This window comes from Zeus faber, assembly GCF_960531495.2.
Source record: "Zeus faber genome assembly, chromosome: 11".
Lineage (NCBI taxonomy): Eukaryota > Metazoa > Chordata > Actinopteri > Zeiformes > Zeidae > Zeus > Zeus faber.
This window is the reverse complement of record NC_137205.1, coordinates 30,749,700-30,774,712: the sequence shown is the minus strand read 5'-3', so window position 1 is coordinate 30,774,712 and position 25,013 is coordinate 30,749,700. Positions and strand designations below refer to the sequence as shown.

At 47.8% G+C, this 25,013-nt stretch overlaps 1 protein-coding gene across 1 annotated transcript; it reads right to left on the bottom strand.

Moving 5' to 3' along the window:
- Positions 1–1,457: 1,457 nt before the first annotated feature.
- On the bottom strand, positions 1,458–22,923 carry LOC307236754 (voltage-dependent calcium channel gamma-1 subunit-like; the record flags this gene model as incomplete). The annotated part of the gene is made up of 4 exons (XM_080009263.1): positions 1,458–1,690; positions 3,104–3,241; positions 5,447–5,521; positions 22,683–22,923. The coding sequence occupies 4 exons, from the start codon at positions 22,921–22,923 to the stop codon at positions 1,458–1,460; spliced, it is 687 nt and encodes a 228-aa protein (XP_079865389.1).
- Between the last annotated feature and the right edge of the window lie 2,090 nt (positions 22,924–25,013).

Genomic DNA, 25,013 nt, shown 5'->3' with positions numbered 1-25,013 from the left:
CTAGAAGGAGGAAACGTTGCTCTCAAATGGACCTTGGAGGGAAATGAACTCACTCATCAAGAAAGAAAGAAAGAAAGAAAGAAATAAAGAAAAGGGCGAGAACATGCATTCATGGAATCAATAACAGCGAATAGTTTTATGTTTGACATTTTATAATTGTGTTTTTAATTATTATTCTTTTTACAAAATGTCCTAGTATTGTGTAAAACCATTAAAAAAAAAAATCGAATTTATTAGTACTATATTTGAATAGAATACAGTTTATTGTTGGACAACCTAAAAACAGCACAGTCCTAGTTTATTTATTTTAGAGATTATAGTTTGGGATTAAAACACATTTTTTACATCATTTCAACATGTTTTTTACTTACTTACAAGGATCAGGTTTAATTTCACATTCAAATACATGATTTAAAGATTATAAAACAGTTTCTTATACTAAATACTTTACAGTTGTGTTTGTGTTTGGCTATGAAATACAGGACACAGATTTTAACAGCTCTGGGAATAAAAAACACGACTGTTTTCTATTTTCTGTTCTCTAATACTACTGTACAGACCTTCTTCTATAGTCTATAGATTTTACCTGTTCTCAGCAACAAATGTGTATAAAACTCGAACTATAAGATACTATCATAGCATTGGAAGTTTTCATTTATTCAGTAGTGACACAACAAGCTGTTTGAGATGGACACTAAAAGCAAACTCTGACAGACAACTCTTAGATTACATTTAAAATTATCTTTATTTATTTAGCATCGTTGAGTTTGGTAAAGAAAGGTGTAAAGAAAACACAGGAATACTTAGTGAGCTGGAAATATTGGAGGGATGAGCTCCAACCCCCTCCGTTGGATAGACGAGCGGAGCCCAACAGGTGGAGGCGGGGGAGGTGGAGGGAGCGCAGCAAAGCAGGCGGCGCAAGAGGGACTGGCTGCTTCAAGGGGCGGGGCCCATAAGGGCGTGGAAGCGCCTGATCTCGAGTTGCCTGACAGAACTAGCTCCGCGAGCTCCGCCTCATTTTCCGTTTATCTACCTGTAAATTGCCACGTTCAGAAAACGATGCACAATGTTTTACATACTGTAGTGAGTCACCTGTTTGTGTGCATCCATGTGTGCATGGGTGCAGTTCAATCTTCATGTTTTCCTCACCTGATCTGTACCCTAAATGTATTTCTTATCGACTCTATTTAATATAATATTTTACAATATATCACACTCGGGCAAGTTAGTTCCAAAGCTAAGTTCCTGAAATGGTTCCTGTGGTGGAAGAAGGACTCGTGAGTTATCGTTGGATTGTTGAAACGCATTCGAATGAATCTGTCCAATTTGCCCAAAATCTTGTGGCCCTGGCTGCGGCGTGACCTTGGCGACCTCCACCGCTCCCTCTGGGGGAAAGACAACTCGTAAATCAGGCTGCTCCTCTCTGTGGCGCCCCTGCCCGGTCGCCTGTCATGTGGCTAGTCCAAGGTGTCGGGCTCGGCGTCCATGCAGGTCTCCCAGGGGTTGCGCGGCATGTGGGGCATGGAGATGAGGAGCAGCGCCACGCCGCTGAGGAGGAGCAGCGTGAAGGAGGCGCAGGCGCAGGCAAAGGACCAGGAGTAGTAGTACTCTATCCAAATGGTCTCATCGCTGTCTATCATGCGCTTGACGGACTGCCGCATGACCTCCACGGAGATGATGATGCAGAGGCCTGCGAGGAGAAACAAGGTGTTGAGATGGAGAAGCTGGGAGGAACCAGCCGGTCCTGTTGGACGATTTGGGACCGCGTGGCTCACATGGGAAGTTTAAGACCATAGGTTTTGCCGTTATTCAACCCAGGCCTAACGCAAATATTGATTTCCAACAGCGGTAAGTCGCTCAATGAAAACGTGTTTTGTGCAATGTGCATCAAAGTTTGTGCGATGAACTGTTATAAATGATGGGATTAAGGCCTGGGTTGAAATTCGGCAAACCTGCCTTCATCACTTAAAATTACCACCCAAAAAATGTACAGGTTGACAAATATCTCATGTGAAACTATGTGCACTCTGAAGAGCTTTGGTGCAGGGATGGCGCATCCTTTACAATAGAAGAATACCCAACAATCCATGAAGTGATGGACGGGGGGGCGCTTTCCTCGTTTGCTAGAAGCTAAGATGGTTGGATGAGTTCAGCAGGTGGTGGTGGTGGTGGTGGTGGTGGTGGTGACGGGGCTATGAAGTGCGTGGGAAAGGATGAGGAAATGAAGCTGTTCAGGACGTGAACATCTCAATGTCTTCCTTGTAAGTTGTCCTGGTGGCGGGGCGGTGCCGCGGTGGGGAGGGCTGCTGCTGCAGCTCCAGCCTGCGTGCAGCTTGCATCTTCTCCTTTGTCGCCTTGGCTTTTGCTCCTGGTGCTACGTGCTAACTGGACTCTAAATTACAACAAAGGTGTGAATGTGTGTGAGCCTCCAGTGGACCAGCGTGCCATTTACTTTGCCATTTACATTTACTTGGCACAAAGAGCAAGCATTTCATTGCTAATGGGACACTCGCTGTGATGTAATTTTGCGGTGGGGACGGTGTGGTTTGAGGAGCCACACCTGTCCTGGGTCTAGATAATTTGGGCCCAGGATCAGTGTGGCTGTACACCTGTTGCTCGTTGGTTTGTCTAACGAGCAACAGGTAAAACCCCCGTCCCCACACTCACACAGTGTGAGGAGCCCTCGTCATGACATGTGTCCATCTGCTCTGGGCTTGTTCCACGTAGCCCAACCTCTACATTAAACTGCTATGCTCTAAATCCCATCATCTGTGTCTCTGAGGGCCCTGAAAACACCACTCGTGTGGCATGTGGCAGAAGAAACTCCTACAGTTATTTTCAATTTATTTAATTTTATTTGACTTGAGATTGAATCTCTTTTCAAGGATCCTGGCCAAGCAAAGCAGCATGCAACACAAAAACCTAGCGAGAGTGCAACACCCACAACGTTAAAGCGATGAGGAACATGAGCATTGGCACTGAAGCAGCTCGCCACTGCTCTGCGCCACACAACAAACTTGAAAGCTCTCGTCTTTTTGGTGCTTGCTAAAAGGGGTGATGACACCATTAGGAGACACGTGAATCCCCGTCTTCCTCGACCGACCTGCGAAGGCGAAGAACATCCCGGCGGGCCGCAGCAGGTAGTCCCGGCCCTTCCCGAAGGAGAAGATGACGCAGAGGGTTCCCAGGATCATGAAGAAGAGGCTGAAGATGGCGATGGCCGCTGCCGAGATGTTGTACTCTGCAGAGACAGGAGCGACAACGAGGCAGAGGTGAGGAGAGGAGGAAGAAGGACACGAGAGAGTGGTTTCATTTATCCGCGCAGTTTGGGAGCCTTGTATTATTCTTGCATTTTTTTTAATATATATCATCTGTAAATCTCATATTGAGATATATGTTTCTATACATTTTCTATTTCACTACTTTCATCTCTTATTGTGTTATTATTATTATTATTATTATTATTATTATTATTATTATTATTATTATTGTTATAATTATAATAATTATTATTATTATTATTATCATCATCATTATTATTATTATTATTATTATTATTATTATTATTATCATTATTGTTATAATTATTATTATTATTATTATTATTATTATTATTATTATTATTATTGTTGTTGTTGTTATTATTGTTATTATTATTGTTATTATTGTTATTATTATTATTATTATTATTATTATTATTATCATTATTATTATTATTATTTTTATTATTGTCTGCTATGTCGCTATTCTGTACCTTTGTCCGAAAAATGTCAGCGTCCAGTTGACCTTGTGTTTATTGTTGCCCTGACAATAAAACTCTCAGACTTTGGCGATAAATGTAATTAAAATTACATGAAAGAAAATCTGAAAAAGAATAGAGACAGAGAGGAATTGAGGAAGAAAGCAAACTGAAAATGTGAGAGAAGGAAAAAGAGCAAAATCAGAACAAGGTTTGTGGTTTACAAAACGAAGGTCTCAGGTGACAGTGGTTCGTTCAAAATGTTGATTTCTAATCACTGCGATGAAGCAGATCCTGGAGGCTGATAACAAGATGCTCAATGCTCCTCCTCCTCCTCCTCCACTCCCACTTCCTCCTCTTCCTCCTCATCTTCCTCCTCCTCCTCATATTTCTCCTCCTCCTCCACCTACTCCTCCTCCTTTTCCTCCTACTCCTCCTCATCTCCTTCTTCTTCTTCCTCCTCTTCCTCTTCTTCCTCCTCCTCCCCCTCTCCTCCTCCTCCTCCTCTTCCTCCTCCTGCTGCTTTGAGTCGTATTTCCATATAATCAAGACGAGCTTCCTCTCCAACTTTCCAGCAGAGATACAAACCATCCCTGGAGCTTCCCACTGCATTTAAACTCCTCAGCCAACTAACTGTGCAATGTTACCGTATATATGTCCATTATATTATTATTACATTTTTTCTATGTTGCCACCTGCACAAAGGGATTCCGTGCGCATTTCTTATGGCGATTAAACTTTCTGATTCTGATTCTGATTGTGAAGCTGCTCAGACCTGAGCTGATATGAATCCGAATGAAAACAAAACAACTGGACCTTTTTCCCGGTTGACAAGCTTGCTACTACTGTATGAAGGGAATGAACCTCCCAAATGTTCCCTTTAGAGATATTAAACAAAAACACACGTCACATTTTGTGAATACTTCAACATGAACAATTCAATTTTCACACAAACGGCTATTTTTATTTGACAGATTGATTAAAACTACAATGAAAAACATGCAGTGATCAGCCACAGCATTCAAACCACTGAGAGGTGAAGTGAATAACAGTGATCATCCAGTTCCAGTGGCACCTGTCAAGAGGTGGGATGTATCATAATTATAATATATAAAACTTCTATATATTATTATTATTATATATATATACTGTTATACATAATTATTTTATATATACTGTTATAATATTATTATTATTATTATTATATATATACTGTTATTTATAATTATATATATACTGTTATATAGTATTATTATTATATTTACAAGTGTTGTTTATTTTTATTATATATATACTGTTATAAATTATTATAATATATATAAAATGTGTAAAATGTGATTCTATGATTCTATGTTTAATCTTGTCAACAATAAGGTAAAACAATCAGACCGATTGTTTTCGCTCAACCTGTGCAGCTTGATGCATTCGGGATGAAAAACTGTCAGGATTTTGAACAAGTACCGAGTCAATGCACCTTCTATATAAGTCAAATATGGAATAAATGCCTTTGGTAAGGTTTAGGATAAGATGTTTTAAGCTGTAAACAATGGGATTGATGTTTGGTAAAGCTGAGCTTCAATATGTACAGTATACAGTTATATATTTTTATTCATATTTATTCGGATAACCTGCAGACTTTCATTCACTGAGTGAAGCTTCTTTTGTACCAATCAGAGGTAAAACTCGCAGAAGTTCAAGTTCATGTACCTTTCTGGGTCTTGACTTCAAAAACCTCTGCTTCTTCCCCCGACGTGAAGTGTTTGAAGTACGAGCAGTTTTTCGCTGCAGCGTGAGACAAGAGGAAGAAACAGTAAGAGATTATGACAGAACAGAGAGAACGGGACAGAGAGAGCGAGAGAGAGAGGGAGAGAGAGAGGGAGATAAAAACACTGATTGAAGTGCAGAGTGCAGGTGTCTTTCCTTCATGGGATTTCCATCCATCCGTGCCGCTGCAATAGCAACAAGTCTAAAAGGCAAATCTCTCAAAAAGAGCCATTCCAAGCCTGCCCAGCCGCCATGGAGAGCATCCCATAATAAGATGCACGCCACACAAGTTGAAGAAAGGGGGTTATCATTCCACTGCACCGTACTGGAATGATTGCATCTTGAATCATTAATCTTGAATTCTGAGGTTGCTGGAAGAAAAACGGGTTATCCGTGGAAATATAAATATACATAAATGAATTCAAAATACATAAATATTCACAGCCAGCAAACCGCTTCCTCTATACATCGTATCCATGTATGAAGGACTACCACCATCTAAATCGGGACAAAAAGGATCCGACTTAAATTAATCCACAATTTAAAAATGTCTTTCTGAGACGTTCCAGACGAGGAAGTCCTGGACTGAGCTGATGAAGGACTCGTCGCGTCTTGGTGCTGGCCTCAGTGCAGATCATCCATTTCCTCTGTCGTCAAGGTCGACCATGAGGCCACGCCCGTTCATCCAAAGGTTCAATTGAAGCTTCATTTAGACCTAGACTAGCTCTTATCGTCCTCCTGGAAATGAGATTCTTTAAACCTTAAGACGAGGGCAATTCCGAGACTCTTTCAAAGCACGAGTGAGAAGGGGCATTTCAGTTAGTCCAGATTAAAAGTGTGATTTTGTTTTCAGGACAGGCCTCGCCTGCGTCCGCCAAGCTGCCCCAGGCCATCATCACAAGGAGGATGTGGAACGACCTTTGGCTTCTCCAGCTCCAGCGCCGGAGCAGGAGCTGTCCGTGGTGCTGAATCACGGCAGCTACCTGGAGCACTCGTCAACACAGCACACATAGCACAGCATGTGCACACAGATCATATCACTGGCATAAAGTGTATATTATAAGTATATAAGACCTTTTCTTTTTGGGGAACGTTCAACGTGCGTCTAGGAGCAAAAAGAATAAAAATGCCGGACTGTGTTTTGGTTCCTGCTGTCTCCAAAGAAACAGCTTTTCTGCGCTCTCACTTTGACCACCCCCTTCCCCCAGTAATTATTTGCAAACACACCCTGTCACACAAAAGCTCTGTTTCATTCTCCCAATCCCCCCCCCACACACTCTTTCTCCCTCTCTCAACTGCAATTGTGGTATTGAGTACAGCCCTTTGTCAAAGGTATTTTACAGCCCTTTGTCAAATGAAATGTACTTTTGCGTGCTCGTCTTCGCACACCTCCCCCTGTTCGCCGTCTCCGAGGGGTGAGGGGCGGATGGAGGGGAGGAAAAGGTCAAGATAACTTTCCCCTTCTTCCCCTCCGCCCTCGCTCCCTTCTTTCGCCGAGATTAAAACCATAAAGAAAACAGAGCGTCACTGCAGCCACACAGAGGGACATTGGAAATATTTGTTCCATGAGACAAAATTGCCTAAAATCTCTGGCTGAAAAAGAGGGAAGAGGATATAAAGAAGAGAAAATTGTTATTTATTTTCTGCACTGAGCCAGTGTAATACCAGAGCATCTTATAAGCAGGAATGGTAAACATTGTGTGTGTGTGTGTGTGTGTGTGTGTGTGTGTGTGTGTGTGTGTGTGTGAGAATCACTAAAGAGGTAACCTAGCAACAGGCTGCCGCTGGTCTTATCTATTTTTCCATGTAAAGGCATATCCAGACGCTGCTTTCACACACACGTGTGTGTTTGTGTGTGTGTGTGTGTGTTTGCGGGCGCGCCCGTGGCTGTCTGTTAGTGTTAGTGGGGAGTCTCTGTGAGAGCAGATGAGCGCCGGGTCACAGTCCCGCTGAATACATGGAGACTGAGGCTGATGTGTGGCGCAACAGGTAGCCATTTTGCACCTCTAACCTAAACTAACAAAAAATAAAACACAAAAAAACATATATACATCAGTAAGTTTTTATACTCGACTTTATTCCAGCCCATCACTTCGGTGAGACAGGCATGTTCCTTCTTGTGCTTCCTCTGGCATGCAAAATGATCTGAATCAGATCTGCTGCTGGTTCTGAAACGACATCCTAGCATACTATTTAATGCACCATTCTCTAATGGTGCTGACGTGTCGGAAATTACATAATGTTGTAAATTTTAATTATTAATCATTTTGCTGGGGACTCCTTGGAACCTCTGGAACGACACCCTGGGGATGACCTGACTGCACATTAAGAACCTCTGTACTCGTATGCAATTTAAGATGCTGTGCTGTGGGGGTGGTTTTTGCGTCATCTTTAAGTGGGGGGAGTCAGCACCGGCAACCGGAAGGGGATGCAGCTGCAGGAGATTGAGATAATTAGCAGAGTCATTAAGGGGACCTATGATGCTTTTCCGGGGGAGAAGACGACAGCCTTCACGAGGCCTCTCCTGTGAGTTGTGAGAAATGGTGCAAGACCAACTCACGAAACTAATGTCGCCAAAGAATCATCGAGCTGGCAGACCAAGGTACAAGCCAATGCCAAAACCAAGGCAGAGAACATCCTCTTTAGGACGGGCGGACACCCCCACCGTCGAAAACCAAGGTCTGCCGGTGCTCCAACTCAATGTCGAGGGCCTTACCATCGCCAAACTCGAAGTCATCAGGCATCTCGCCGATTCCAACAAAGTGGCAGCGGTCCTCCTGCAAGAGACACACTGGGTGTCAGATGAAAACCTCAAGCTTCCTGGGTTCTCCCTCGCTGGATCCATCCACAGCAAGAAGCATGGAATGGCAACCTTCGTCCGAGATGGTTTGAGCTGGGCAGCCACCAGCCAATCTCCACCTGGCTGCAACATCGAGTGGCTGGCCACTAAAATCCAAGAAACATCTGTCGTGAACGTATATAAGCCCCCACCAACAGCGCTGACTGCATCATCACTTCCATCCGTGACTGCTCCTGCCATCTATGCAGGTGACTTCAACTGCCAACATACGGATTGGGGTTACCAACACACATCACAGGATGGAGAAGCACTGAGTGAGTGGGCCTCTAACGTTGAGGCACTACTGCTGTACGACCCAAAGGAGCCCCCAAGCTTCTGCTCTGCACGTTGGAACTCTTATACCAACCCAGATCTGGCCTTCGTCATATGCCGCAGTAACGACCTGAAACCGGAGAGACGTGTCTTGGACAGGTTCCCTCGCTCACACCACCGGCCATCCATCATCAAAGTACCATCCCTAGTACAGCCGGTAGCTGGCAAACCGGTCAGGAGATCGAACTTCAGGAAGGCGAACTGGCAGTCGTTTACAGTGGAAACAGAAAGAAGAACTGCTGGTCTCATGGACCCAGAAGCAGAAGACGTGGATGCTGCATACAGTGCCTACTGTGAAGTCCTCCTAAGGGCAGCAAAGCACAACATCCCACGTGGCTACAATAAAAACTATATCCCGGGCTGGGATGAGGAGTGCAGCTGCCTGTTGCGCCAACACCAGCAGGCGATCACCAGGGAAGAAATGGACGCAACAGCAACAACCCTACTGCAGAAGCTGGATGACACCCGAAGGGCTAGGTGGACGGAAGTAGCGGAATCCATCGACTTCACCCACTCCAGCCGGAAGGCGTGGCAGACCATCAACTTGCTCTCAGGGAGAAAAACAACACCTCGTAGGTGTCCAGTGACTGCAGATGCAATTGCTTCCCAGCTCCTGAAAAATGGTTGCTTCCCTGATGCGGACAAAAACTTCGCACGACTGACATCGTGTGAGGTATCATCCCTCTCCAGAGCAGCCAGCGCTGATGCTAATCTCTCAGGAGACTTCACAGCAGCCGAGCTAAAGGCAGCAATTAAAAAACTGAAGCTGGGCAAATCACCAGGTCGAGACAATATCCACCCAGAGTTTGTTATGCACCAAAGTGAAAGAACATCTCAATGGCTACGCACATTCTTCTCATCATGCTTCCGGAGGTCCAAGCTCCCGAAGACCTGGCGCCGTGCTTCCATCATAGCCTTGCCAAAGCCGAACAAACCCGCCGAAGACCCGAAGTCCTACAGGCCCATATCCCTGCTCTGTGTCCCGTACAAGATTCTGGAGAGGCTCATCCACAGCCGCATTGAGCCAGTGGTGGACCCTCAACTCCCACCGGAACAAGCCGGCTTCCGCAGAGGCAGGTCAACGGTGGACCAGGTAACGCTACTCACCCAGGACATCGAGGACAGCTTCTAAAATAATGAGAAAGCTGGAGTAGTATTCCTGGACCTGACAGCCGCTTATGACACCGTGTGGCACCGTGGACTACACCTGAAACTGTTGAGAACAATCCCGGACCGGCACATGGTGAGATTTATTATGGAGATGCTATCTAACCATAGCTTCATCCTACAAACCAGCGATGGCCAGACCAGCAGGCTCAGAAGGCTGAAGAACGGTGTCCCGCAAGGCTCTGTCCTCTCACCAATGTTATTTAACATCTATATTCACGACCTGCCAGACACAACATCCAAGAAGTACGGCTATGCGGACGACCTGGCCATCATGCTTCGATGCCCAACATGGAACACTATGGAAGAAGGCCTCAACCGAGACATGGGCATCCTGGCAGACTACCTCCAGAAGTGGCACCTTCAGCTCAGCATGGGCAAAACAGTGTCTGCAGCTTACCACCTCTACAACCGGGAGGCAAGAAGGGAACTGGACGTGCATGTTGGCAACATCCGCCTGGAGTTCCAGCAAGCCCCCAAGTACCTCGGCGTATGCTTGGACCGGACGCTGTCCTACAAGCAGCACCTGGATGAAGTGAAGGCCAAGACAACCGCAAGGGTCTCGCTCATCCGCCGCCTTGCAGGCTCGACTTGGGGAGCTTCCCCCCAGACCCTACGCATATCCACGCAAGCCCTGGTCCTACCCGTAGCGGAATACTGTGCCCCTGCCTGGAGCAGAAGTCCACATGCGAACAAGGTGGATACTGTCATCAACAGCGCCCTCCGGATAGTAACTGGTTGTCTGAAACCCACCCCTGTGTCCTACCTGCCAGTCCTAGCTGGTATCGCCCCACCCAGTCTCCGACGGGAAGCAGCTACCCTCGCCCTGGCAAGGAAAGCCCAGAAGAACGACTGGCACATCCTACACAAAGCCACAACAACACCGGCACCACCATGCGGGCTCAAGTCTCGCCATCCCTACAACAAGGCAGCACAAGAGATGCTACAGTCGATCCCTGACGACTTGTCCAAGGACGCCTGGCTGGCAGCATCCTGGAGACAATCGTGGGAGTCAGCTGCGCCCTCCCGCATCCAACGATACATCCGGGACCCAGGAGGAGGTGTAAAAGGAGAAGACATGCCACGCCACCTATGGACCTCGCTGAACCGCCTGCGTACTGGCGTCGGGCGCTTCAAGTCCTCTCTAAAGAAGTGGGGCCTCTCCGACAGTGCGTCATGCGAGTGTGGCGAACCTGAACAGACTGCCGAGCACATAATCACCAGCTGCCCCCTATACAGCCCACCCTCAGAAGCAGGCCTTTTTGACCTAGGACTGGAGACGAGGGCGTGGCTATATGACACTGAGTTGGCCATCTGATGATATACGAAAGAAGAAGAAGAAGATGCTTTTCCTTATGTTTTGTCATATACGTAACTAATGTTAGAATGTGGGATGTTCGCATCGGGCCTGGCCAAGGTGTCAAATAATGAGGTAAACTAACGACAGAGTCATGGCTGTGAACAAAACGCTCAGGATTCCCACCGCTCTGAACGTACCGTCTCCAAAGGATTTTTGACTTTCTGTACGAGCTGACGTCAGCGGGTCGCGGATTTCCTTATATGGTCGTCTGCACCCTCCCATCCGCCGCGCGTTCCTCCAAACAAAACCAATAAAAACAGTGTTTTTATTGTAGAGGTGTTTATTAGTTTTATTTTATTTGAAGACGTTTAACATGAGTTCAACATCACAGAGTCCCGGTGCGGTGTCCATGTCTCTCAAAAGCTTGGAGCGTGGCAACGAAAGTTGTGACAAACTTTGAAATGAGGTCTTGTAGATCTAATATGGGTGTTCGGCAACTGGATTGCTAATTTCTCGCCTCAAATATGTTTCAGAAACAGATTTTATGGACTGATAAGGTGAAACCAGTGAAAGTTACAGAGTCAATAGAACAGAGGCCGAAACAAAGCTCAAACCCCATTGGCTCACGGAACTAGGGCTGCTCATTTACAATTAAATCCGCTGTGTGCTGCACACACATGAAACAGCCCGATTTGGAACTGTCCGGGTTTAGAGGCATGTCACAATGACTCGAATGCATAATCTGAGCGGTGTTTTCAGCAAAAAAAACCCAAAACAAAACATGTTTTGGGGACCCCAGAGCCAGAGATAGAGACAGACGGAGATAATAACGTGTGTAAAAAAGGAGCATAATAGGTCCCCTTTAAAAGCTCCCACTGCCGATTGTTGTGACGTCTGAAAAGACAAATCTTGATTTATGTTAAATAAACAGCCGGCACAGTCTGGTTTGCACCATTTGTACCTGCCTGCCGGTCCATCTCTCCACCCCGCCCAACAACAGGCTGGTCACAGACGGTGCCAAAACCACTCCCCGTTGCCTGGGATGTCAAATGAGTAATCTCCGAAACCAAAGCATGCACAAAGTACTATCTGAAAAGCGTCAGGATGACATACAACATGCGGCGAGATGCCGTAGCACAGCAACACTGCGCGGCATGCAGGCCAGCGTATCCCACAATGCATTGCCAGGGCAGGATGTGGTGGACCCTCAACTCCCACCGGAACAAGCCGGCTTCCGCAGAGGCAGGTCAACGGTGGACCAGGTAACGCTACTCACCCAGGACATCGAGGACAGCTTCTAAAATAATGAGAAAGCTGGAGTAGTATTCCTGGACCTGACAGCCGCTTATGACACCGTGTGGCACCGTGGACTACACCTGAAACTGTTGAGAACAATCCCGGACCGGCACATGGTGAGATTTATTATGGAGATGCTATCTAACCATAGCTTCATCCTACAAACCAGCGATGGCCAGACCAGCAGGCTCAGAAGGCTGAAGAACGGTGTCCCGCAAGGCTCTGTCCTCTCACCAATGTTATTTAACATCTATATTCACGACCTGCCAGACACAACATCCAAGAAGTACGGCTATGCGGACGACCTGGCCATCATGCTTCGATGCCCAACATGGAACACTATGGAAGAAGGCCTCAACCGAGACATGGGCATCCTGGCAGACTACCTCCAGAAGTGGCACCTTCAGCTCAGCATGGGCAAAACAGTGTCTGCAGCTTACCACCTCTACAACCGGGAGGCAAGAAGGGAACTGGACGTGCATGTTGGCAACATCCGCCTGGAGTTCCAGCAAGCCCCCAAGTACCTCGGCGTATGCTTGGACCGGACGCTGTCCTACAAGCAGCACCTGGATGAAGTGAAGGCCAAGACAACCGCAAGGGTCTCGCTCATCCGCCGCCTTGCAGGCTCGACTTGGGGAGCTTCCCCCCAGACCCTACGCATATCCACGCAAGCCCTGGTCCTACCCGTAGCGGAATACTGTGCCCCTGCCTGGAGCAGAAGTCCACATGCGAACAAGGTGGATACTGTCATCAACAGCGCCCTCCGGATAGTAACTGGTTGTCTGAAACCCACCCCTGTGTCCTACCTGCCAGTCCTAGCTGGTATCGCCCCACCCAGTCTCCGACGGGAAGCAGCTACCCTCGCCCTGGCAAGGAAAGCCCAGAAGAACGACTGGCACATCCTACACAAAGCCACAACAACACCGGCACCACCATGCGGGCTCAAGTCTCGCCATCCCTACAACAAGGCAGCACAAGAGATGCTACAGTCGATCCCTGACGACTTGTCCAAGGACGCCTGGCTGGCAGCATCCTGGAGACAATCGTGGGAGTCAGCTGCGCCCTCCCGCATCCAACGATACATCCGGGACCCAGGAGGAGGTGTAAAAGGAGAAGACATGCCACGCCACCTATGGACCTCGCTGAACCGCCTGCGTACTGGCGTCGGGCGCTTCAAGTCCTCTCTAAAGAAGTGGGGCCTCTCCGACAGTGCGTCATGCGAGTGTGGCGAACCTGAACAGACTGCCGAGCACATAATCACCAGCTGCCCCCTATACAGCCCACCCTCAGAAGCTGGCCTTTTTGACCTAGGACTGGAGACGAGGGCGTGGCTATATGACACTGAGTTGGCCATCTGATGATATACGAAAGAAGAAGAAGAAGATGCTTTTCCTTATGTTTTGTCATATACGTAACTAATGTTAGAATGTGGGATGTTCGCATCGGGCCTGGCCAAGGTGTCAAATAATGAGGTAAACTAACGACAGAGTCATGGCTGTGAACAAAACGCTCAGGATTCCCACCGCTCTGAACGTACCGTCTCCAAAGGATTTTTGACTTTCTGTACGAGCTGACGTCAGCGGGTCGCGGATTTCCTTATATGGTCGTCTGCACCCTCCCATCCGCCGCGCGTTCCTCCAAACAAAACCAATAAAAACAGTGTTTTTATTGTAGAGGTGTTTATTAGTTTTATTTTATTTGAAGACGTTTAACATGAGTTCAACATCACAGAGTCCCGGTGCGGTGTCCATGTCTCTCAAAAGCTTGGAGCGTGGCAACGAAAGTTGTGACAAACTTTGAAATGAGGTCTTGTAGATCTAATATGGGTGTTCGGCAACTGGATTGCTAATTTCTCGCCTCAAATATGTTTCAGAAACAGATTTTATGGACTGATAAGGTGAAACCAGTGAAAGTTACAGAGTCAATAGAACAGAGGCCGAAACAAAGCTCAAACCCCATTGGCTCACGGAACTAGGGCTGCTCATTTACAATTAAATCCGCTGTGTGCTGCACACACATGAAACAGCCCGATTTGGAACTGTCCGGGTTTAGAGGCATGTCACAATGACTCGAATGCATAATCTGAGCGGTGTTTTCAGCAAAAAAACCCCAAAACAAAACATGTTTTGGGGACCCCAGAGCCAGAGATAGAGACAGACGGAGATAATAACGTGTGTAAAAAAGGAGCATAATAGGTCCCCTTTAAAAGCTCCCACTGCCGATTGTTGTGACGTCTGAAAAGACAAATCTTGATTTATGTTAAATAAACAGCCGGCACAGTCTGGTTTGCACCATTTGTACCTGCCTGCCGGTCCATCTCTCCACCCCGCCCAACAACAGGCTGGTCACAGACGGTGCCAAAACCACTCCCCGTTGCCTGGGATGTCAAATGAGTAATCTCCGAAACCAAAGCATGCACAAAGTACTATCTGAAAAGCGTCAGGATGACATACAACATGCGGCGAGATGCCGTAGCACAGCAACACTGCGCGGCATGCAGGCCAGCGTATCCCACAATGCATTGCCAGGGCAGGATGCCGGCAAAAGGCCCCTGTGCACAGACGTCGTTCTTTTCCCTCTCATCCCGAAGTACGCTGGACACAGCGCTCCGGAGCAGACGCAGCTCGGAGCCCACATCTCGACGCCGCCGTGCCGTCAACGCCGCCGCCGGGCGCGGCCGCGTGGGCGGGGTGTTGGGGGGGGGCATGTCATTGACCTTATCCACAGTGATCAGCTGCGTGAAGGGGGGCGATTAAGAAGCGGCGGCGCCTGTCGCCTCGGTTTCGCCACATTGCATTCGACGGCCTCCGCTCTCCGCCTCCTCTTCCTCCTCTCCTCCACGCTACGATGTCCACCCGGTCCCGCCTCCCTCGCCCCCACCTTCCTCGCCCCCCCCTCAACTTTTCTTGTGTCTCTCGTTCCCGTTTCCATTTTTCACTCCCTCCTTCCTTGCGATTCTCCCTCCTTTTCCTGATTTCTCCTTTCGTTTTGTACCTCTCCCCCTGGCCACGCCTTCCTTCAATTATGGCTTCAGGCGTAGGTGGCCAGAACCACCGGCAAAATGAAAGAGTTTTTTTCGCTGGCTGTTAAAAGCATCCCCCCCACCCCCCCCCCCCATAAATGGCGACTGATTGCAGCTGGACGAGCCCAAATTAAATCTTTAGAAATTGCGCTGTGGTTTGAGGGGAGAACGTATCACAGTGGAACAGGGGAAAGAAGCTGTTCTATTTTGCCCACACAGAGCGAGATTCTGGGTCAGTGTGAATGTGGTGGAGGGCTTTGAACAGCTACTCCACCAGAAAATAATCATAACCAGGGTGAAGCAGCACGGGAGAATGCTCCTGGTTGTCTGCAGGATGCTGCTTTTGGTGATTGTGTGTCTATATGTGCGTGTGTGTGTGTGTGTGTGTGTGTGTGTGTGTGTGTGTGTGTGTGTGTATGTGTGTGTGTGTGTGTGCGTGTGTGTGTGTGTGTGTGTGTGTGTGTGTGGGCGTGTCCTTCCATTTGAGTGTGACTGCATTTGAATGAAGAGAATGAAACAAACCTTTCAACACCATGGTCACCGCCAAACTAGACAACAACAGGAAACAGCACCCTGTGGGAGGGGCCAAGAGACAACCGTCACGTCCGAGCAGTGAGGCCAATGTTGATGCTTTTTTTAAACTGCAGTTCAGCTAATGGCCAGTACATGCTGTTTCCGATAAACCTCAGACTGATTCGAAGTCAATGGAAAAAGAAGAAACTTCTTGCCAGGAATACCACAACAATTATGTTTTCCACGACACTCTCTGGTCTCAGTTTCTAAGTTGACTTCTTCTAGTGGGTGTTTCGTGAAGATGGTTTAATGCTTAAAGAGAGGTATATTTGGGGGCGGGGCCCCTTGATTGACGGGCCGGTTGTTGGAGTTCCTTCCTACGACTGCCCGGGGGATTCGCTTTCCGCCACAGCAGGCCAAGACTGCCAAGATGGCAGCGAGCATAAACCCCAACTCGAGGCCTCAAACCGTCTCCCCAGAGGACCAACAGAATCCCCCGGGTGAAGATCTGCCGTCCAGAGCACCATGTGAATTTGCAGCCGGGGCTGAAAGATGTATTAGCGCTTGGATATGAATGGCTCATAAATATGAATTAGCTCATTCTGAAGTTCACCACGGACCCTGCGTCGTGAATAATGAACTCACTGCCGCACCACCCAAGTCTGAGTCCTCCGAGGCACGAAGACAGAAGAGAGAACGGGCATGAGAAGGTCTGACCAAGGTGATGGCGTTTCTGCTTCGGGCTGGACGGGGAGGGAGGTGGAATTGGGAGCACTCCTCTGGTCACGTGGACTTTTCATACTTTTTATTGCTGTCAAAAAATGCAGAACACACACTGCGACAGCCAGGGATCCATTTCCACCTGAAAACACCAGGTTTGTTGATGAGAAGGTCAGTGGCGGACCACTGCGGCCATGAAAACTCTAAACTCGTATCTCAAAATAGCACACACCGTTTATTGTCTTCCACGTCCCAGATAGGAGAATGATATGATTCAGGTTTGCTTAATCGAATTTTTTTTTTTTTATAGCACTCAATCTGTACACATGCGTCATTTGTGGGAAGGTAATTTGAAAAGCCATTCAAGCCCACTGCCTTGGTTCAGTTGTTATGCAACTTGTTTACAGAGGCTGTGTAATGGCAGTGGTATGAGAGTGTGTTCTGCAGGATGAACTCCCACGCTGCTTGTAAAAATGCAAAACTGTATTATTGACTCCGATCACCGCGTCGGTCGACATGTGCATGTCCAAAACAAGGTCATTGACAGAATCCATCCGATGGTCAAGGAGGAAACTTCTCCCTAAGAAAAACAGCTGCAGGGTATCCGCACCCCTCACTAAAAGCAGGATTTCTGTGCATTCCTCGTTGACTGAGAGCTACAGCTTGACAGAATGATCTTTTGGGATTTGTGTGTTTTCCTCTGAGGGACGGTCTGAAGGTCTCTCCCTCAAGCTGTCTCTGGCTGAGACGCCTTTGGAGATTTTTAGGAGCGCTGTGCTGCATAAACATTGGATTCTGTGTTTGTGCATTAAGGACACCAGAGTCCTTAATGCACTGTTACTTACCCACTACTTACACACGCACACTGTCTACTACACTGGACAAAAATTGGACCCTGGACCTACCTAAGAAGTGGTAAAACCGATATATTTTTTTTTATTTTCTCAACTTAAAATACAGAAATCGCAGTGTACATATTAAGTTGGGAAAACCTTAAAAGTATATATAGAATATAATAAAAATGTAAGCATTTTATTTCTAGCTTTTTTAAATTGAAGAATGACTCCAATCTGACTTTGACTTTGACTGTGTTTTTTTTATATTTTGTCTAGTGTTTATTTCGTTTATTTACTTCACATTTTATGTTTTTATTTACATCTACCTCATTATTTTGTATTTACAGTATATGCTTTATCAATAAATGTATTTATATATTTATTTATTTATTTATTTTGACGATGATGATGATGATGATGATGATGATGATGATGATGATGATGATGATGACGATGACGATGATGACGATGAGTATAATATTATTATCATTATTATTATTATTATTATTATTATTATTATTATTATTATCATCATTATCATTATTATTATGTAGGTGTAGACTGTCACTCTGTAGTGGTTCTGCATTACAAACTATGTGTTTGCATGTATATTTATGCACTTTCTTAACTGGTAGATGTCTGTGGATCCGATCGATTGATATTCTATCTCTTTGGTCCCCATTACTTTGCCAGATTCATGAAAAATATGAAAAACATTCATCCACAAAAACTCGTGACCACGTTGAATGCACTGAAATTTGCGAGTGAGTGTTGCCTTCAAGATCCACAAGGTGTCGGAAAAATAGAACCCATGAAATGGTTATTAATAACAAAAATACCAAAACATTTTTTGTATTTCACGGAAACGTAACTTATTTAAGACGTAATCCAAGGAAAAATGTCAACAATAAAATTATGTAATTTCAACTGCTATCAAAAACCTCCGTAAATACGTCATATTTGACGTACACGAGATAGGTCACCAACCGTCACTGAGACGGCAAATGTTCTTACACACAACAAGGTTGGTTATAACAATGACAAGGTTTGGTTTAAAGTAAAAAATGTAACTTTTTTTTGTATGAACAGTGTCCCACAGCCAAACATAGCAGCTTTAAACAAAAAGACAGAAAGTGTTAAGTATTGAAGTTCTTCCATACTGTAATAATTCTAATGACAAATTAATGTTAAAGTTCCATAAAAAAATGTTGTAAATGTTGAAATGGAAATACTTAACATGCACTGTCATGAAAGTTTGATTCGGGGAATTACAGTACATGGATGTTTGTAGTTCAGTTCATTTTGATGCATTTCACAAAAACAAAAAAATGTAACACGTACCTAAAACTAATAAACTGGACCCTGTGTTGTTGCCTGCAGCTATCTGTGTTGTTGCCTGCAGCTATCTTTATTATTATTATTATTATTATCATTATTATTATTATTATTAATAATAATAATTTTATTTTATTTATTTATTTATTTATTTATTTTATTTTTCACAGGTTGCCAGTAAAGATTCATTGATTTTTCTTGCCTCTCTATCTATGTCTATCTCTCCCCATCCCTCCTCTCCCTCCTCGCCCCCCACAGTTGTACCCTAACTGGCGAGGTGGAGTGGGAAGCCACACTTCATCGGGGGCCACTAATGACCGCCAGGGGCCGGAGGCTCATTTGATGACAGAGCCGCGGAGGAAATGTCTGCGTTGGTCTTCAGGGCACGCATGCACGGCCGAGCTTCCGAAAGCACCGCTCAGCGCTCAGCGGACTCCGCCAGACTCCACCGGAGTGGAGGCCGCTGGGAAAAAGAGCCGTGAATCAATGCCTGGACCGGGTACCTGCCAGGCCCCACATCTCTTTGTCACAGGCGGCCGAGAAATCCGTGCCCTGCCGAGAGCTCATCGTCTTGTCCGAGGAAAGTTCTCCTCGGACGGTTTTAGCGTTGTGAGTCAGAACAACAGAGAGGCGTGAGAAAAGAGATGTTTGGATGTTTCCAGCTTTTAGAAATGCCGCGGCAAGCTTCAAAAACAATGAATCGACTTCCTTGGTAGTGGATTTCTACACGGTGTGTGTCTCTTTTTGATCAGATTTCCTCTTGGTATATTTTAGGAATGGGGTCGCCATTTTCCAACCCAGGTCTTGTTAAAATGTTGGTTCCTATCATTTATAACTGTTCACGGCACAGCCTTGTTGAACGCTTTACTGTTGAGAAACTTACCACTTTGCTGCAGCTTCCCACTGTGCTTCAATGCAGTGCGATGGGGCAAACGTCGAAGCGTTTTGCGTGACAACATAGTCAGACAGTGAAAAAGTTGCCAGAACCATGCATTCATATCAGCTTTTTCAGGGTTTCACTGACTCTGTTGCAAAAGAAAGACGTAACGCAAGAGACAGGAAGTTGAGCCGCCTCCTCTGGCAACCTGCTGTCGTCAACATTACACTCTGGATGCACTGTGGCGACTACAAAAAGTAGTTTCGCCCTTTTGGACGACATGGAAGCCCAGTGAGAATGGGTCACATGTTTTGAAGCGGACTGGTAAGTTTCTCAACAGTAAAGTGTTGTTATAAAAGATGGAGGCTGACATTTTAATGAGGACTGGGTTGAGAAAGAGCCAACAAATCCCTCAAAAACATTTTCCCGCCCCGCCACCTCGACCGCCACGCCGGCCTCCCCGTAGAGCGGCGGCTTGTGGCCCCGCCCGCACACCTCAACGCGTTTGGCGAGCCGCTCCACGCGGTCCAAGCTGTGAGCGGGTGAGGGAGCTGGGATGGATTTACGAAACGCGAAAAGGCTGGTCGCTGCGATCCCGGCTCCAAAAGGCCCGTTTGGGGCCCGGCAGCCCGCCCCCTCGGGCAGAGCAGGGGGATGGGCGGGGCGATCCACTGCTCAGTGGGTTGGGTTGGGTTGGGTTGGTTGGGTTGGGTTGGGTTGAGTTAGGGTTGGGTTGGGTTGGGTTGGGGTGAGTTAGGGTTGGGTTGGGTTGGGTTGGGTTGGTTGGGTTGGGTTGGTTGGGTTGGGTTGGGTTGGGTTGGGTTGGGTTGGGTTGGGTTGGGTTGGGGTGAGTTAGGGTTGGGTTGGGTTGGGTTGGGTTGGTTGGGTTGGGTTGGGTTGGTTGGGTTGAGTTGAGTTAGGGTTTGGTTGGGCTGGGTTAGGGTTGGGTTGGGTTGGTTGGGTTGAGTTGAGTTAGGGTTTGGTTGGGCTGGGTTAGGGTTGGGTTGGGTTGGTTGGGTTGGGTTGGGGTGAGTTAGGGTTGGTTGGGTTGGGTTGAGTTGAGTTAGGGTTGGGTTGGGTTGGGTTGGGTTGGGTTGGGTTGGGGTGAGTTGAGTTAGGGTTTGGGTTGGGGTGAGTTAGGGTTGGGTTGGGTTGGGTTGGGTTGAGTTGAGTTAGGGTTTGGGTTGGGGTGAGTTAGGGTTGGGTTGGGTTGGGTTGGGTTGGGTTGGGTTGGGGTGAGTTAGGGTTGGGTTGGGTTGGGTTGGGTTGGGTTGGTTGGGTTGGGTTGGGTTGGGTTGGGTTGGGTTGGTTGGGTTGGGTTGGGGTGAGTTAGGGTTGGTTGGGTTGGGTTGAGTTAGGGTTGGGTTGGGTTGGGTTGGGTTGGGTTGGGTTGGGGTGAGTTAGGGTTGGGTTGGGTTGGGTTGGGTTGGTTGGGTTGGGTTGGGTTGGGTTGGTTGGGTTGAGTTGAGTTAGGGTTTGGTTGGGCTGGGTTAGGGTTGGGTTGGGTTGGTTGGGTTGGTTGGGTTGGGTTGGGGTGAGTTAGGGTTGGTTGGGTTGGGTTGAGTTGAGTTAGGGTTGGGTTGGGTTGGGTTGGGTTGGGGTGAGTTAGGGTTGGTTGGGTTGGGTTGAGTTGAGTTAGGGTTTGGGTTGGGGTGAGTTAGGGTTGGGTTGGGTTGGGTTGGGTTGGGTTGGGTTGGGTTGGGTTGGGGTGAGTTAGGGTTGGGTTGGGTTGGGTTGGGTTGGGGTGAGTTAGGGTTGGGTTGGGTTGGGTTGGGTTGGGTTGGTTGGGTTGGGTTGGGTTGGGTTGGTTGGGTTGGTTGGGTTGGGTCGGGGTGAGTTAGGGTTGGTTGGGTTGGGTTGAGTTAGGGTTGGGTTGGGTTGGGTTGGGTTGGGTTGGGTTGGGTTGGGGTGAGTTAGGGTTGGGTTGGGTTGGGTTGGGTTGGGTTGGGTTGGTTGGGTTGGGTTGGGTTGGGTTGGTTGGGTTGAGTTGAGTTAGGGTTTGGTTGGGCTGGGTTAGGGTTGGGTTGGGTTGGTTGGGTTGGTTGGGTTGGGTTGGGGTGAGTTAGGGTTGGTTGGGTTGGGTTGAGTTGAGTTAGGGTTGGTTGGGTTGGGTTTAGTTTGCGGGTTCATCAGTGTTGTTTTGGGAATCAGACAACACTGTTCCTCCCCCGACTTGCCATTGAAGCTTGGGGCGGTTTAATTCAATGACAAGAAGAGAGAGAGAGAGAGAGAGAGAGAGAGGTGTTCTCTGCCTTCCTCCCTCCACTCACACAATTTGCCTCTTTCCTCTTGTCGCTCGTCACTACGACCCTCAGGAGGAAAGCTGTTGTATTTCCATGAGAAAAAAGCCGCTCTGCTGCGGCGCTTTCGACTAAAGCCGCCGGGTGACGAGCAAATAAACCAGAAGGAAGTTTGTACGTCAGTCAAAGTCATTCGCTCGCTCCTCAAGTCACACACACACACACACACACACACACACACACACACACACACACACACACACACACACACACACACACACACACACACACACTATGTCTTACTGTTCTGTTTTTCAGCCCCTGTTCTGGTAATAATGTTTTGTTTTTTGAATCCCTTGTTTATTTACGTTTTATCTTTTACAATTTTTTCACGATTATCCTCCATTCAAAGAGGCAATAATTCAAAAGTATAAAAATACAAATAAACTGGAGCAGATTTTAAGGAAAAAACAACAACTTTTAATTTACTTTGGTTGAAGTGGATCCGATGACGCATTTTTTTCCAGCGTTCGGGTGATTCACAGCTTACAAAACCAGAGTCAGCACCGTTATTACATCTATATGGCACACATATTTTGAGGGCTTTCGACCGAAACAAAAAGTGGATCTACCAAACGGCATTTTACCACTGACGAGAGGCAGATGTTCACCACCACCACGGCAGACGAGGGGCTCCCTACCTCCAGGTAAGCTGATGGGGCCGCAGCCTTTGCCCTGGGGGTCCTCCTCCACCATGTAGATGCTCTTCTTGCAGAGCCTCCAGAGGCCGAAGTGCGCCGCCTGGCAGGTGGTGTTCAGCTTCTCCACCCGCGGGCTCAGCACGGCCCAGTGGTCCGTCACCACGGCCGCCAACATGGCCACCATGCCGACCACAATCACCAGGGAGGTGATCTTCACCTTGGTCGCCTGTTCCTCAAACATGGTGTCCCTCCGTCCCGCGCAATGCTCCCAAATCTGTGCTTTGATGGAGATGGAGGTGTGTGTGTGTGTGTGTGTGTGTGTGTGTGTGTGTGTGTGTGTGTGTGTGTGTGTGTGTGTGTGTGTGTGTGTGTGTGTGTGTGTGTGTGTGTGTGTGTGGGTGTGTGTGTGTGTGTGATAAAGATGATAGTGGGATGTGTTCTCGCTGTGTAGAGTTTCCAAAAGCAATCACAACAAGATAGAGTTTGTCCTCGTTGTGGCCCTGCCCGCCAATGTCTTGGGGTCCTTGACGTCGGATTCAGTTCTGTGGTTCCTCCTCCTCCTCCTCCTCCTCCTCCTCCTCCTCCTCCTCCTCCTCCGCTCGATCTTCTTTCCCCGGCGTCTTCAATCCTCTTCAGCCTCCTCTCCTCTTGTCCTCCTGTTCGCAGCTCTTTCTTTCTCTGTCATCCGTCCTGTGCCTGGTGGAAAAAAGGGGCCAGATAACAGTGCCCTACTTTCCACCTCTCTCCTCCTCCTCTCCTCTCCTCCTCCTCTCCTCTCCTCCTCCTCTGCTCTCGTCTCCTCTCCTCTCCTTTCCTCTCCTCTCTCCTCCTTTCCTCTCTTCTACTCTCCTCTCTTCTCCTCTCCTCCTCGCCCTCCCTTGTTGCCGTGGTACCGTAGGACAGGGTAGGCTCAGCTGAAGGAGGGGGTCTGGGTGCAGGCTGCTCTTGGGTCTCAGGGTTGACCCTACGTTATTCCAGGTTCAACAGGTGGAAGCTCTGAGCGTCTCCAGGGAGGTGACGGGGAAGGAACAGTGCAGGACGCAAAACTAAAAGCAGAAGGATCTCCTCCGTCCCCGTTGCCGAGGTTTGAGAAGACGTTCCATGCTGCTTAGCCGATAACGTCGCATCTGACTGGTTTTTAGTCTGGAACCTTTTTCTGGAACATTCTCTCTCGTTTAATTCTTATTCGGTCCGATCCGATTTGGGCTCGGTCGTCTCGGGTGCTGCAGCACCCCTGGGGGGGGGGGGGGGGGGGGGGGGTGTTCCTTTATTAGTTGACATCTCTTTCTGAGCTGATCTACTTTCTCAGCCAATCAGCAGCCAAGGCCCAAGACAAGCATCCCACCTGATGGCAACACTCGATCCAGATTTGGATGAGCGAACCTGTCCCGGTTCAAGGTCAAGGGGTCACTCAACAGTGTACTCAGTGTGCTGCTGTTGACTCCCATTTATTTCCATAGGTAATGCCCTGCATTACAATACGCTGCTGTGTCATGTGATGTACTCTGTGTATTATCACTGACCTGTTTTCCCCCTGTATACTAACCTCTCTGGGCAGATTGGAGAAAACCAACCGGGGCAACGCTCCGCGGCGTGGGGGTGGTGTGGTTTTAGCAGCCACACCTGTCTTGGGTCGAGGTCATTGGTCACGGGGGCCAGGGTGGCCGTACGCCTGTTGCTCGTTAGACCAATCAACGCGCCACAGTTGAAACCCCCATCCCTGCCCACACACGGGAGGATGGACACGCCGGCCGTCTGCTCCGGGCTTGTTCAGCCGCGCCCGCTCCCCGCAACAGAACCGATGTGTTCCGACGCCATCGCCTGTGATTCTTTGTCGGGGGGCCCTGGGGACGCTGCTGGGGCGGCGTGCGGTCGGCGGATCTGCCCCACTCTCACTCCGGGGCACGGTTTGAGAGGGAGTGGCGGTAAAAGGAAGATCCATCTCTGAGGCACAATCAACCTTCCCTCTGAATGTCTTGAATAGACGGGTGGGCTTTTTATAAACCGCTGTGCCCCACTTCAGGCGGGACTCTGGCCCAATTTTAGCCCTGACATCCCTCCCACAGATGTTGAACACACTAAATGGTGCAACTCTTTCAAGACCAAGGTGAACAGGAACACTTTGCAAGAAGATAGCGTGTGTGTGTGTGTGTGTGCGTGCTTGAATGTGTGTGTGTGTGTGTGTTTGTGTGTGTGTGGGTTGTTTACATACAATACAGTGTGGCTGTGGATCACCACATCATGGAGTGGTGCAGATTGGACGAATTAAAGCATGTGCACGGTTAGAAGTGAAGTGTTCCTCTACGTGGATGTTTTCCATGACCGCGCTCG